This window comes from Tamandua tetradactyla, chromosome 18 (assembly GCF_023851605.1).
Source record: "Tamandua tetradactyla isolate mTamTet1 chromosome 18, mTamTet1.pri, whole genome shotgun sequence".
NCBI lineage: Eukaryota > Metazoa > Chordata > Mammalia > Pilosa > Myrmecophagidae > Tamandua > Tamandua tetradactyla.
The window spans coordinates 5,662,755-5,675,809 of record NC_135344.1 but is presented as its reverse complement, the minus strand read 5'-3'; the positions used below and the strand labels follow the sequence as shown (position 1 = coordinate 5,675,809).

General features: G+C 39.5%; 1 protein-coding gene across 9 annotated transcripts in view; it reads left to right on the top strand.

Annotated features, from left to right (window-relative positions):
* The window catches only part of ZNF236 (zinc finger protein 236), a 190,625-nt gene that overhangs the window by 88,873 nt on the left and 88,697 nt on the right, over positions 1-13,055 (top strand). For all 9 annotated transcript variants that reach the window (XM_077135205.1, XM_077135204.1, XM_077135198.1 and 6 more), the window contains 3 exons: positions 8,503-8,644; positions 9,281-9,541; positions 12,106-12,359. In XM_077135205.1, the coding sequence (XP_076991320.1) occupies positions 8,503-8,644; positions 9,281-9,541; positions 12,106-12,359 (657 nt within the window). The remainder of the gene's footprint in view (positions 1-8,502; positions 8,645-9,280; positions 9,542-12,105; positions 12,360-13,055) is intronic.

The following is a 13,055-nucleotide window of genomic DNA, read 5'->3' as shown; positions in this document are numbered from 1 at the left end:
AAATACCTGAGGAGACACAGACATTGGAACAACTAATCAAAGATGTCCATACAACTCTACATAATGAAGTAAGTGGGATAGCAAATGACATAAAGGAGATCAAGAAGAGAGTCGAAGAGCACAAAGAAAAATTTGAAAGAATTTGAAAGAATAAATAGAAAAATAGTGGAAATAACAGAGAATAAAAACACTGTGATCAAATGAAAAACATACTAGAGGCACACAACACCAGATTTGAAGAGACAGAAGAAAGAATAAGTGATAAAACAGCAAATGGCAAAAAAGATGGAAAAAAATTGAATGGGAGCTCAGGGAAATGATAGACAAAACGAAGTGCACAAATATAAGAATGATTGGCGTCCTGGAAGGAGGAGAGAGGAGTAAAGGGCTAGGAAGAGTAGTTGAGGATATAATGGGGGAAAACTTCCCAACCTTCGTAAAAGACATAAATATACAAGTCAAGGAAATCCAAAGAACTCCAAACAGAATAAATTCAAATAGACCTTCCCTAAGGTACATACTAATCAGTCTGTCAAATGTTGAAGAGAAGCAGAAAATTCTGAAAGTGGCACGAGAAAAACAATCTACTACATACAAGGGAAATCAAATAAGACTGAGTTCAGACTACTCAACTAGCACCCTGGAGGCGAGAAGGCAGTGGTATGATATATTCAAGATTCTGAAACAGAAAGACTTCCAGCCAAGAATTCTGTACCCAGCCAAATTGTCCTTTAAAATTGAGGGAGAGATTAAAGTTTTCACACACAAAGAAGTCCTGAAAGAATTTGTCAACAAGAGACTGGCTCTATAAGAAATACTAAAAGGTGTTGTAACAGCTGGAAAAAAAAAAAAAGACAGGAGAGGGAGGTCTGGAGGAGGGCGAATTGAAGAGTACCACTAAGGGTAATTTAAACTCTTTAATACAAAGAGAAAGAGGGAAAAGAATATACAGATCTGGCAAATAAAATTAAAAAGATAAGATGGTGGAATCAAGAAACGCCTTTTCAGTAATAACTTTGAAAGTTAACAGAACCAATTAAAAGATACAGATTGGCAAAATGGATTAAGAAACTTAATCCAGCTATATACTGCTTACAAGAGACTCATCTTAGACGCAAGGATACAGATAGATTGAAAGTAAAAGATGGAAAAAGATTTTCCATGCAAGTTGTGACCAAAAGAAAGCAGGAGTAGCTATACTAATATCGGACAGAATAGACTTTAAATGTAGAGACATCATAAGAGACAAAAGACGGATACTATATACTAATTAAAGTGTCAGCTCACCAAGAAGATATTACAATCATAAATGCTTATGCTCCCAATCAAGGAGCTCCAAAGTACATGAGACAGACATTGGCAAAACTGAAGGGAGCAATAGATGTTACAGTAATTGTAGGAGACTTCAATATACCACTATCTTCTTTAGATAGAACAATCAGACAGAAGATCAGTAAGGAAATAGAGAAGTTAAATAACCTGGTAAATGAATTAGATCTAACAGATATATATAGGTCATTGTACCCCAAAGCACAAGACTATGCATTCTTCTCTAGTGCTCATGGAACATTCTCCAGCATGGCCATATGCTAGGCCACAAAACAGACCTTTATATATTTAAAAATATTGAAAGTATTCAAAGCAGTTTCTCTGACCACAGTGGGACGATGCTGGATCTCAATAAGCACCAAAGAACAAAAACATTCACAAATATATGGAGATTAAATAACACACTCTTAAACAAGCAATGGGTCAAAGAAGAAATTACTAGAGAAATCAGCAGCTATCTGGAGATAGATGAAAATGAATATACAGCTTATCAGAACGTATGGAATGCAACAGAGGCTGTCGAAATCTGAAAAGGCTTTGAGAGGGAAATGTATTGCCTTAAATGCCTATATTAAAAACAAGGAAGAGCAAAAATTGAGAATTTAACAGCACACCTAGAGGAACTTGAGAAAGAGCAGCAAACTAACCCCAAAGCAAATGGAAGAAGAGAAATAACAAAAATTAAACAGAGATAAGTGAATGGGAGAACAAAAGAACAATAGAAAGAATCAGTAAAACCAAAAGTTGATTCTTTGAGAACTTCAATAAAACTGTTGGGCCACTAGCAAGATTGACAGAAAAAAAAGAGAGAGGCTGCAAATAAACAAAATCAATGTGCATTACCACAGACCCTGAAGAAATAAAATAAATTATAAGAGGATACTATGAACAACTACACACAACAAACTAGACAACTTAGATGAAATGGACAAATTCCTGGAGACACACAAAGAATCTACACTGAATCAGAAAGAAATAAAAGATCTCAACAAACCAATCACAAGTAAAGAGATTCAATCAGTCATCAAAAATCTTCCTACGAAGAAAAGCCCAGGGCCAGATGGCTTCACAGGGAAATTTTATCAAACATTCCGGAAAGAACTAATACCAATCCTGCTCAAACTTTTCCAGAAGATCAAGGAAAAAGGAACTCTACCTAACTTATTTTATGAAGCTAATATTTTAATACCCAAACTGGGTAATGATGCTGTAAGGAAGGAAAAGTGCAGACCAATCTCCCTAATGAACATAGATGAAAAATTCTCAGTAAAATGTTAGCAAATCGAATCCAACAGCACATTAAAAGAATTATACACCATGACCAAGTGAGATTTATACCAGGAATGCAAGGATGGTTCAGTGCACAAAAATCAATTAATGTAATAAAGCACATTAACAAATCAAAAGAGAAAAATCACATGATCATCTCAATTGATGCTGAAAAAGCATTCAACAAAATTCAGCATCCTTTTGTGATAAAAACACTCTAAAAGATAGGAATCAAAGGTAACTACCTCAATATGATAAAGGGAATATATGAATGGAGAGAGACTGAAAGCCTTTCCCCAAAGATCAGATACAAGACAAGGATGCCCACTGTCACCACTGTTATTCAACATTGTGCTAGAAGTTCTAGTGAAAGCAATCAGGCAGGACAAAGAAATAAAAGGCATCCGAATTGGAAAGGAAGAAGTAAAACTCTCATTATTTGCAGATGATATGACACTGTACTTTTTGGAAGATCCTGAGAAATCTACAGCAAAGTTATTTGAGCTAAAAAACAAATTGATCAAGGTGACTGGATATAAAACTAATATACAAAAATCAGTAACATTTCTATACCCAAGCAATGAGCTAGCAGAGGAGTTTATTAAGGAAAAAATTCTGTTTAAAAATAGAAACTTAAAAGAATCAAAAAACTTAGGAATGAACTTAACTAGGGACGTAAAGGACTTTTACACAGAAAACTACTTAACATTGCTAAAAGAAATCAGTGGAGCTCTAAATAGGTGGAAAGACATTCCCTGCTCATGGACAGGAAGATTAAATATAGTTAAGATGCCAGTTCTCCCCAAATAGATCGACAGTGCCAATCAAAATTCCAACAACCTACTTTAAAGATTTGGAAAAGCTAACTACCAAATTCATCTGGAAGGGAAAAGAGACCCCGAATAGCTAAAAGCATCCTAAAAAAAAAGAACAAAATGGGAGGATTAACAGTCCCTGACTTTAAAACTTATTATAAAGTCACAGTGGTCAAAACAGCATGGTACTGGCACAAAGACAGAAGGACTGGCCAATGGAATTGAGAATGCAGAAATAGACCACCAGATCTATGGTCACCTGATTTTTGACAGGGCCCCCAAATCCTCTGAACTGGGACAAAATAGCCCTTTCAATTATTGGGCGTGGAAGAACTGGATATCAATAGCAAAGAGAATGAAAGAGGACCCCTATCTTACACCTTACACAAAAATTAACTCAAAGTGGATCAGACACCTAAATATAAGAACTAGCACCATAAATCTCCTAGAAGGAAATGTAGGGAAACATCTTCAAGATCTAGTAATACAAGGTATTACTAGGTAGCTAGGTAACTTCCTAAACTTTACACCCAAAGCACAAGCAACAAAAGAAAAAATAGATAAATGGGAACTCCTTAAAATCAAATGTTTCTGCCCCTCAAAAAGGTGAAGAGGTAGCCAACTCAATGGGAGAAAATATTTGGAAATCACATATCAGACACAGGTTTGATATCCTGTATAAACACAGAAATCATACAACTCAACAACAGAATAACAAACAATTCAATTATAAAATGGGCTAAATATATTAATAGGCATTTTCCTGAAGAGCAAATACAGATGACTCAAAAGCACATGAAGAGATGCTCATTTTCACTGGCTGTAAGGGAAATACAGATCAAGACTACAATGAGTTACCACCTCACACCTATAAGAATGGCTGCTTAAATAATCAGGAAACTATAAATGTTGGAGAGGATGTGGAGAAACTTAGGCACTGCTGGTGGGAATGTACAATGGTGGCAGCCACTATGGAAGACCATTTGGTGGTTCCTTAGGAAACTAAATATCAAGCTGCCCTATGACCCAGCAATAGCACTACTTGGTATATACCCAGAAGAGCTGAGAGCAGTGGCACAAACAGACATTTGGACACCAGTGTTCGTAACAGCATTATTCATAATCACCAAAAGATGGAAACAAACCAAATGTCCACCAGTAGACTAGTACATCAACAAAATTTGGTATATACATATGATAGAATATTATGCAGCAGTAAGACAAATGATATTCTGAAGCACATGACAAGATAGATGAACCCTGAGGACATAATGCCAAGTGAAATTGGCCAGACACAAAAGGACATATACTGTATGATTCCACTTTTATGACCAGCATAAAGGTATAATCAGAGACTTATAATACAGAATACAGGAGACTTTGAGATACATAGAAGCTAGAGATGGGTGAACCGTTAGCTAATGAGGTTGAACTCCAATGTAAGGGAATAGTAGGAGTGAAGGTGATTCTCTCTAGTGGGTCTAGAAGTAATTTACCATATTGAAGATGAAGAAGATTGAAAGGAGTTGTATTGACCTATGTGTCCCACTGACTCACACTTGAAATAAGAATGTGTTCTTGAAGTCCAGGGTACAGGGGAAAAGCTGTTATTGCATGCTATGAGCTATGTTCCAAAGAAACCATCAGCACTACCACAGCAACAGCAGAGGTAAATAATGGGGGGGAGGGACAAGAGTCAAGAGGAGATTTAGATTTCCTATTTGGCAAGGGTACGTTTATTGGTTTTCTTTTTCTTGGGAACAATGAAATTACCTAAAATTGAGAATATTGATGGGCTGTGGACTTTGGGCCTTCTACATGATGCCCGATGAATGCAGGTGGCTGAAAGATGCACTGACAGAAAAGTAGAGTGGCGAACAAGGGTGTATACTTACAAACGAAGCTTGTGCTGCTACAAAAAGGAACAGGGTCGTGAGCATTATGACTATGTGAATGAACATATGGGACATTTGGTGAGGCAAAGTAAGCCAGAAACCAAAAAAAACAAAACAAAACAATGGTATATCACCTTTAGAAAATGCTTATAAGAAAACAGGGACATAGATTGTAAACTTTTAGAGCAGACACATGAAGTCCAGAGTGGTGATTATTATTTCTGATTTTGAGAGGTTGTTCTATATATATAACCTGAGATTTAGAGATAAGAACATAGGGGTAAGGAAGACTGTCCATATTTTAGAACCACACATACTCTTTGAGACCAATGGAAGAAAGGTTGTTTGATCTGGAACTGAAATTTTCTGCAGTGCACAATCTAATTTACCCTATCTGTATAGCCCATTTGAACAACTGAAATACAGGGAGCACAGAATGAGAAAGGGTCCTTCAATCCTGTATAGATTATTGTAATACCTGGAAACATCCTAGAATATATTAAACAGATAATCAAAAAGTATTGGCAAAGTCCCCTGAGGGAGGGGAGAAAGACTATGGAACTATTAAACCTTACCATCAGGTAATCCCCTGATACTGTGTCGAACTTTAGGGACACCCAAATCAATAGGCCATGCCCTTGATCATGAGGCTTACTCTTGTGATGCTTATGTAGGTAGCATAGAAGCTTAGCCTACCTATAGGCATGCCTGAGAGTAACTTCTGGAGGACTCTGTTGTTGCTCAGATGTGGCCTCAGTCTCTCTAAGTCCGACTCTGCAAGTGAAATCATTGCCCTCCCCGCTACATGGGGCATGACATCCAGGGGTGAAAGTCTCTCTGGCAGTGTGAGAGAGGACTTCCAGGGATGAATCCAGACCTGGCACCATGGAATTAACAAATACATCCTGAGCCAAAGCGGAAAAAGAAGTATAATTAATAAAGTATCAGTGGCAGAGAGAGTTCACCTAGAGTTGAGAGGCTGCTCTGGAGGTTGCTCTTACACAAGCTTCAGTTAGTCCTTGCTACCTATCATAACCTGCCATCCCCCAACCAGGCCCATTCCAGCCAATCGTAAAGAACACCTAGGACAGTTCATAAGATTCCACAAGTATTCCAGGCACTAGAGTAACTTGCCAGAAACCTGCAACATCCAGATGGGTCCCTGGTCCAGATAAGTCCTGAAACCTCGCCCAGCCTCGCCAAAACATCAGATAGTTCCCTCTCCCTGCCCTATATTAGTGACAGACCCTTCCAATATCAAAAATTTAGAATTGCCATTGCCCAAACAACCCCAATGAAAGATATGGAAAGATCAAAGGTGATGGAATTATACAGAGAAGATAGGACTTAACAAATGAATATGAATGCTGAATCATTAAATTAATATGTCTTTTAGTCTCCAATATTTTAAAGCAGTTAGAAGTAAAAACCTAAAATTGTAAAATTGTAACCCATGTCAAAGTCTTAAATATGTTCTACAACTAATTGTGGTACTGTGCTTGGAAATTTATAGCTTCTTAATATAAATGTTATTGTTCACAAAAAAAAGGAATAAAAGTCGATTGTGATGATAAAAAAATATTTAAGCCCTCAAGCCTCCTATATTCTGGAGCAGGTAGAAGGGAAAATATGAGAGGGTCGTATGGTAGCCCATGACAAACTCTGGAATCTGTTTAGTAACCACCTTTTGATGAGTGCTTTGAAAACTATCACTTTTTTATTTCTTTGCTTTGTATATATGTTATACTCTACCATAAAAAAAAAAGTTTTTTAATAAAAGGACAATTGTTTAATTGGTTGTGTTCTCACAGCAAAAAATAAATGAACAAACAGATAAATAAAACTCTCAGGGAGGGCGCCAAATTCCTTTTGAAAAAAAAAGGATTTTGATGCAACCATTAGGTGGTACCAGTTAGTAAGTTAATTTGTGAGCTGTGTAAATTAGCCAAGCCGTCAAATTCTCTGCAGCTTTTAAGTTCTTCATTATTCAAGGTTGGTGGCCTTGGGAATAGAAATGAAGAAATAGATTTAAGCCGGCATTGTTAAGGTGCCACCTTTGGGCAAATGCTGAACTTACTAAGCCAGGGAAGAGACTTCTCCAGGGTTCTGAAACGCCCGTTCTGCGTGACTAGGCAGTGCTCTGCTAGTGACACAGGCAGAGGAGGTTTCAGGAGGAAGACTTGAGGTGTAACCTGGGCTTTTAGGAAAAGACGGTTAGAACAGGGCCTGTTAAGTGGTGCCTGTGATGGTTGTGTAGAAGTTAACAGTCAAGTTATGGGCGGAAGTAGCTGGCTGAGGACAGAGCCTTGGCAGGTAGTTTGCATTTTCTTAGTGGGAGGAGAGACAGCCCAGAGGAAGCAGTCCCAGATGGATGCAGAGCTGACAGGATAAGTCTTCCTCTAATGTCCAGGTGAGTAGGGATGAATTCAGAAGGTTTGCATGTTAATGTCCTGAACCATATGAATAACCTCGATGGCTTAATCAAGTCATATTTACTAGATGCTCAACCGGAAGTGATTCATTGAGTAAACATCTGAAAAACATGGAATATTTGTTAGTGGTTTGTATTTGCAGGTTATTTCTTTAATAAAATTTTTAGGGTTGTGTGATGGTTGGCTCAGTGGCAGAGCTCTCGCCTGCCATACCCGAGACCTGGGTTCGATTCCTGGTGCCTGCCCATGCCAAAAAAAAATTTTCTATGAAAATGCTGACCTTATTAAAGCAAAAGTTCATGTTAGAATCATTTATTTCTGCATTGCTTCCATTATAGTATCCGGTGTGCATTATTTATATTTAATAAATGAAGGATTTAGAAATTTGATTGACCTAAATTTTGGTCATAGTTAAGTTCCATGAACAAATGCCCATGTAGAAAGCAAATATAGAAATCCATTTAAAAATTGCTGTTGAAATCAAGGGAAGCAATTGTGACAAGATATATACTCTTTGTATTGAAGAAATTTAACTTATAGTAACTTTATAAATATTTCCTGGTAGATTTCCTCTAAACAGCTGGCTCCTGACCCAGTTTAAAATACCATGTAGTTACAACACTGGAATCTATACTTGTTAATGCTTAAGAATTCTTAACATTTAAGAATTTTCATCATCTGGCTAAAGCAGACTCCTTTTGACATTTAACATTTTTAGTAGCATTGACAGTGAATTATTTCTGCTTTCCTTTTGGTTTATAGGTCTTATCCAGCCCATTCCAAGAAACCAGTTTTTTCAGAGTTATTTTAATAATAGTTTCGTAAATGAAGCAGATAGACCCTACAAGTGTTTTTACTGTCATCGAGCATATAAAAAATCTTGCCACCTTAAACAACATATCAGGTAAGGTAACATAGATTCAGAGTTGTTAATTTAGTATAATCACAGTGATTTCATGAGCTAGTGACTTCTAGAAGTATTTAGAATTGTGTTTGCTTTTCGTATTTAAAATATCTCATTTGACCGCAAAATATTTATTGGTAATGGATATTTTCATTCTTTAGTATCTTAATTATTTTACCCAGAAATTGCCCCTTAATTTCTTTACACCTCTGTTTGGTACTTGTAATATCTAGGAAATATCAAAGAAATATTTTGTTTATTTCATTACTATGTTCTTTATCAGTTTTTGAAGTGTATTTATCACAGTCTAGGTTCATTCTATGTGCTAGTAACATCAGAAAGAAATTAGGAACTTGGTCATGAGAGAGAGTGTGATAACATGAGAATGAATAGAGCCAAGAAGACTTGGGTCCCAGTTTTGTCTCCACCGTATACTGACAGTGTGGCTTTGGGCAAGTCACTTAACCATTCTGAGTCTTGGTTGCCCTCCCCTGTGAAATGTGGGAAGCTGTGTCTTCGCTGCCTCTCCTAAAAAACGTGGCACACGGGTGACATGCTAGGTGAGCGTGCCTTCTGAGTTTCACTCTGTGAAAGTGTAAGAAATGATGTGGTCATGACCGTTTTTACTCTTTTTAGATCACACACTGGTGAAAAACCTTTTAAATGTTCTCAGTGTGGAAGAGGCTTTGTGTCTGCGGGCGTGCTGAAAGCACACGTCCGCACGCACAGCGGGCTGAAGTCGTTCAAGTGCCTCATCTGTAACGGGGCGTTCACCACGGGGGGCAGCCTGCGGCGCCACATGGGCATCCACAACGACCTGCGGCCCTACATGTGCCCCTACTGCCAGAAGACCTTCAAGACCTCGCTCAACTGCAAGAAGCACATGAAGACTCACAGGTAGGCTCTGTGTCAGGCTGCGTCACCGCAGTAGGTTCCACATGGCGTTTAAGAAGTCGCTGTCTCTGATTCCTGTGCTGCTGTCTCAGAGTGAGTGCCCGAGGGAGTTCTGCGTCCCCGTCTAAGGGTCTCTTGAGAGCCACAGGCTGAAAGCAGGGACAGGTTATTCTTAACGCACTGCGGTGTCATACTTTACATACTGCAGTAACCCGTGTTGGGATGAAGGTTTGTAATAAGCTCTCTTTTAATGCTGATAGTCAATAATTAGATGAAATGCTAACTAGACGGTTTAGTATAATTAGTAGTGAAGATTAAAAAAAAATCTTAGTCCACTCTGATTTCTCAGCATGTCATTATCTTATTGGGCTAGTAATTATTCCATGTTGATTTATCGCATAAATTCATCCCTGAAATCAACTTCTGTTTTTGCTTTGCTGGAGGGCTGGCCCACCTCTAAGTGGGGATGAGCCAAAAGGGTTCTTGCAGGAATGCCTTTCTGACAAGATCTGAAGCTCCTTCAAAAAGTGTTTCCATGAAGCCACAGAATTCCATGTTGTAAAGTGTAGAGAAGCTGACCATATCCTAGGCGATTTTGAAAATACAAGTTACTAGGTCCACCGCAAAGAGTACTTAAATCTGCTTCCCTAGAAGATGACTTTGGAGCAGTATTTTACCATATGTGTTTGCCAGAGTGTTACCCTCAGCCTCCAGACAATAAGGTAAATTAACTGTGAGGAACGCTTTTTGGCATCATCTACTGGGATAGTCTAAGCACGCTTGACAAAATTGGTGGCTTTCTTAACTGCTGACAGGTCTTAGTGCTGCCTGAGGCCTTGCGGGGGCGAGGAGGGCAGTATCGGGCTGGTGGCCTCTTGGCAGTCGGGTCTCCAGTTATTCTTTCATGCGGTTTACTGAGGACTTGCCGTGTTACCCGTGTGCTGGGGAATTCACAAGAGCATACCGTGGGGGACGTTTGTCACTGTGCAGGGTGATGTGCTCCTGGCTCGTCTGAGAGCCGTGCCACATGAGAGGGCATGGCCTTGGCCACAGCCTTGTGTGGTGGCCCGTTAAATACTGTTTTTCTCTGTTAAGAGACCAGTCCTTTACAGTGTGCCTTTGGGGGCAATGTTGGAAATAAGGGTGTTCAGGCTCTTGTTTGTGGACCCAGTGATCAGGGGTGTAATTGCTGAGGAAGCAGGTGAGTTACTTTTAATTGTTTAATCGGGCCTCTTTTACTCAGTGAAGGTGTTACGTCAACCACTGTTCACCCCATGTTGTGTGGAGGAACACACACCAACATTTATTTTAGTGGTTGTGTATGGCTTTGAGGTGGCCGTCTGATGACCAGTAAGTCTGTGCTATTGAGAGCTGGGGTAGTTCTCCTTTATAGACTGTGAGCATTTGAATCTGCCTGCACACAGAGAAGTAGAGAAGTAGATCCAAAGTTTTATCCCTTTATCTGAAGTGTTGGGACTTCCCAAGATACCACACACACACATATTAAAGATAAGTATAAAAGGTTATCAATTTCACTTATTCATTCAAAGAAACTGAGAAAAGGCTACCACCAGTTACCTCGCCAGGCCCCTTAGGGCATGAGTAGTGGAGAAGATATACAGGTAAACTTAGTTGCAGTGATTATAATGAAGGTATGACACTATGCTTTCCAGTGCTTTGCTATTTTATCTCACATTTTTGTTCATCTTCCTAATTAGAAGCAATTGGGAATTGACCATTCTTTGATATCAGAAAATAAAAAAGAAAGAACTAAGAATGAAATCTTGAATAGTCAGACTCATGAGATGCTGGAATAGAACGTATGACAGAGCTTGTGTGGGTCCAAACACTCATGTCTTAGAGAGGGAAATGGAGCCTTATCTTAGCCATCTACTCTGAGCATGGCCCAGCCTGCTAATTGGATCGTTGTTTGAGATATTTTAAAGTTCTTTGATTCGTTACTGAATGTGTTAGTGTTCACGTTTCTCTTTGATAAAGAGGAAAGGCTGTTCGTGATGACTACACAGCAGGTACGTTTTGTGTGTGTAAATTCTGTCGTTGTGGCCTTCAGGTGAGGAGTGAGGTTGCAGGACGTCAGCACGCCCTATGCTACACTGTGTGTTTGGTAATGCAGCGAGTCCTGACACAGTGGGTGATCAAACTTTGCCTTCCTGAGACACTGCAGCAGAGTGGCTTATTGTGAGACACTGCCTCATTTAGCACAATTCTTTTTTGAATACTGTAACTCATTTCAGAAGTTTAGGTGGGGGTTCTACTTTTAAAAATGTGGCATCTCCTTTATATTTGAAACTTTAAAAACTTTCAACATGTGTTGTCTCTCACCCTCCCTGTGACCTGTGGCAGCACTTGAAGACCAGAGACATGAACGAGTCTTTTCCTAAGTGATTAGTAGTGTTTAATTTTCAGCTGGACTACCGTCATGACTTCAGAATGATATGTTTTAGGAATAAAAGGCTTGTTTCCTGGAGTCTTACTTGCATGATCACAGGAGCCCGTGTAGTAACTCCGGGCTGCTCCTGACTCCTGCCTGCCATTGCCTTTTGGAGGTACGAGCTGGCCCAGCAGCTGCAGCAGCACCAGCAGGCCGCCGCGCTCGGGGACAGCACCGTGAGCCAGCAGAGCCTGCCTGCTGCCACGCAGATGCACATGGAGCTCGAGAGCGACGCGCTGCCGCCCGCCACGGACGCCGTCCCGGCACACCCGGAAGCCATTCTGGAGCTGGAGCCGCAGCACGTTCCAGACCCCGAGGAGCCGGGCCTCACCCAGCCGCTGCCCCATCAACCTTTGGAGGGCGGCGAAGGTAAGTGCCTCAGGACCTTCACTTTGAGAATCGTTCCATGCAGGATTTTGTTAGCCTTCTATACTCACTTCATCTCTTCTCTCTGACTTTTTAAATCTCAGTTTATGTTTATATGAGTACATATAATACTGCATATTCAAAATTCTCTTATTACCCTTTCATCAGATTTTTGCTCATGTATTAGCTTTTTGAGGGCAGGATACTTTTTTAAGAACACGAAACAATCCGACTTCTTAGTAGGAAATTTTAAAAATTCTTGAAGCCTTTAACTATAGCAAAAACTACTCTCCTTGGTTTGGTGTAGGTTCCTCTGTTTCTTTTTTTTCCATGGAAGTGTGCAGGTGTGTGTGCTTATGCTATGTTTGCTCTTTGTATGTATGAGAAAGTTTGTGTGTGTTGTACACACAAAGCATTCCAGAAATAAGATCTTTCTGAACATAACTTTTGTAACCTACTTTTAACCTTTACCTATTGACACCTTTTCTCCTTTTCAGTAAGTTAACGTCTCTTTGGTCATTGGTCTTGTCTGAAAGTGGGATTACCAGGCTGGGGCAGGGCTGATAACGGTGACTGGTATGCATCAAGATTAGACCTGTGATCTAGGGCATAAAGCCATACTTTGCTTCATTGAATGATAAAGACTAGTTAGGAGAAAACAAAACAAAACAAAAATGTCCCTGAGCTCCCGACTGTGTG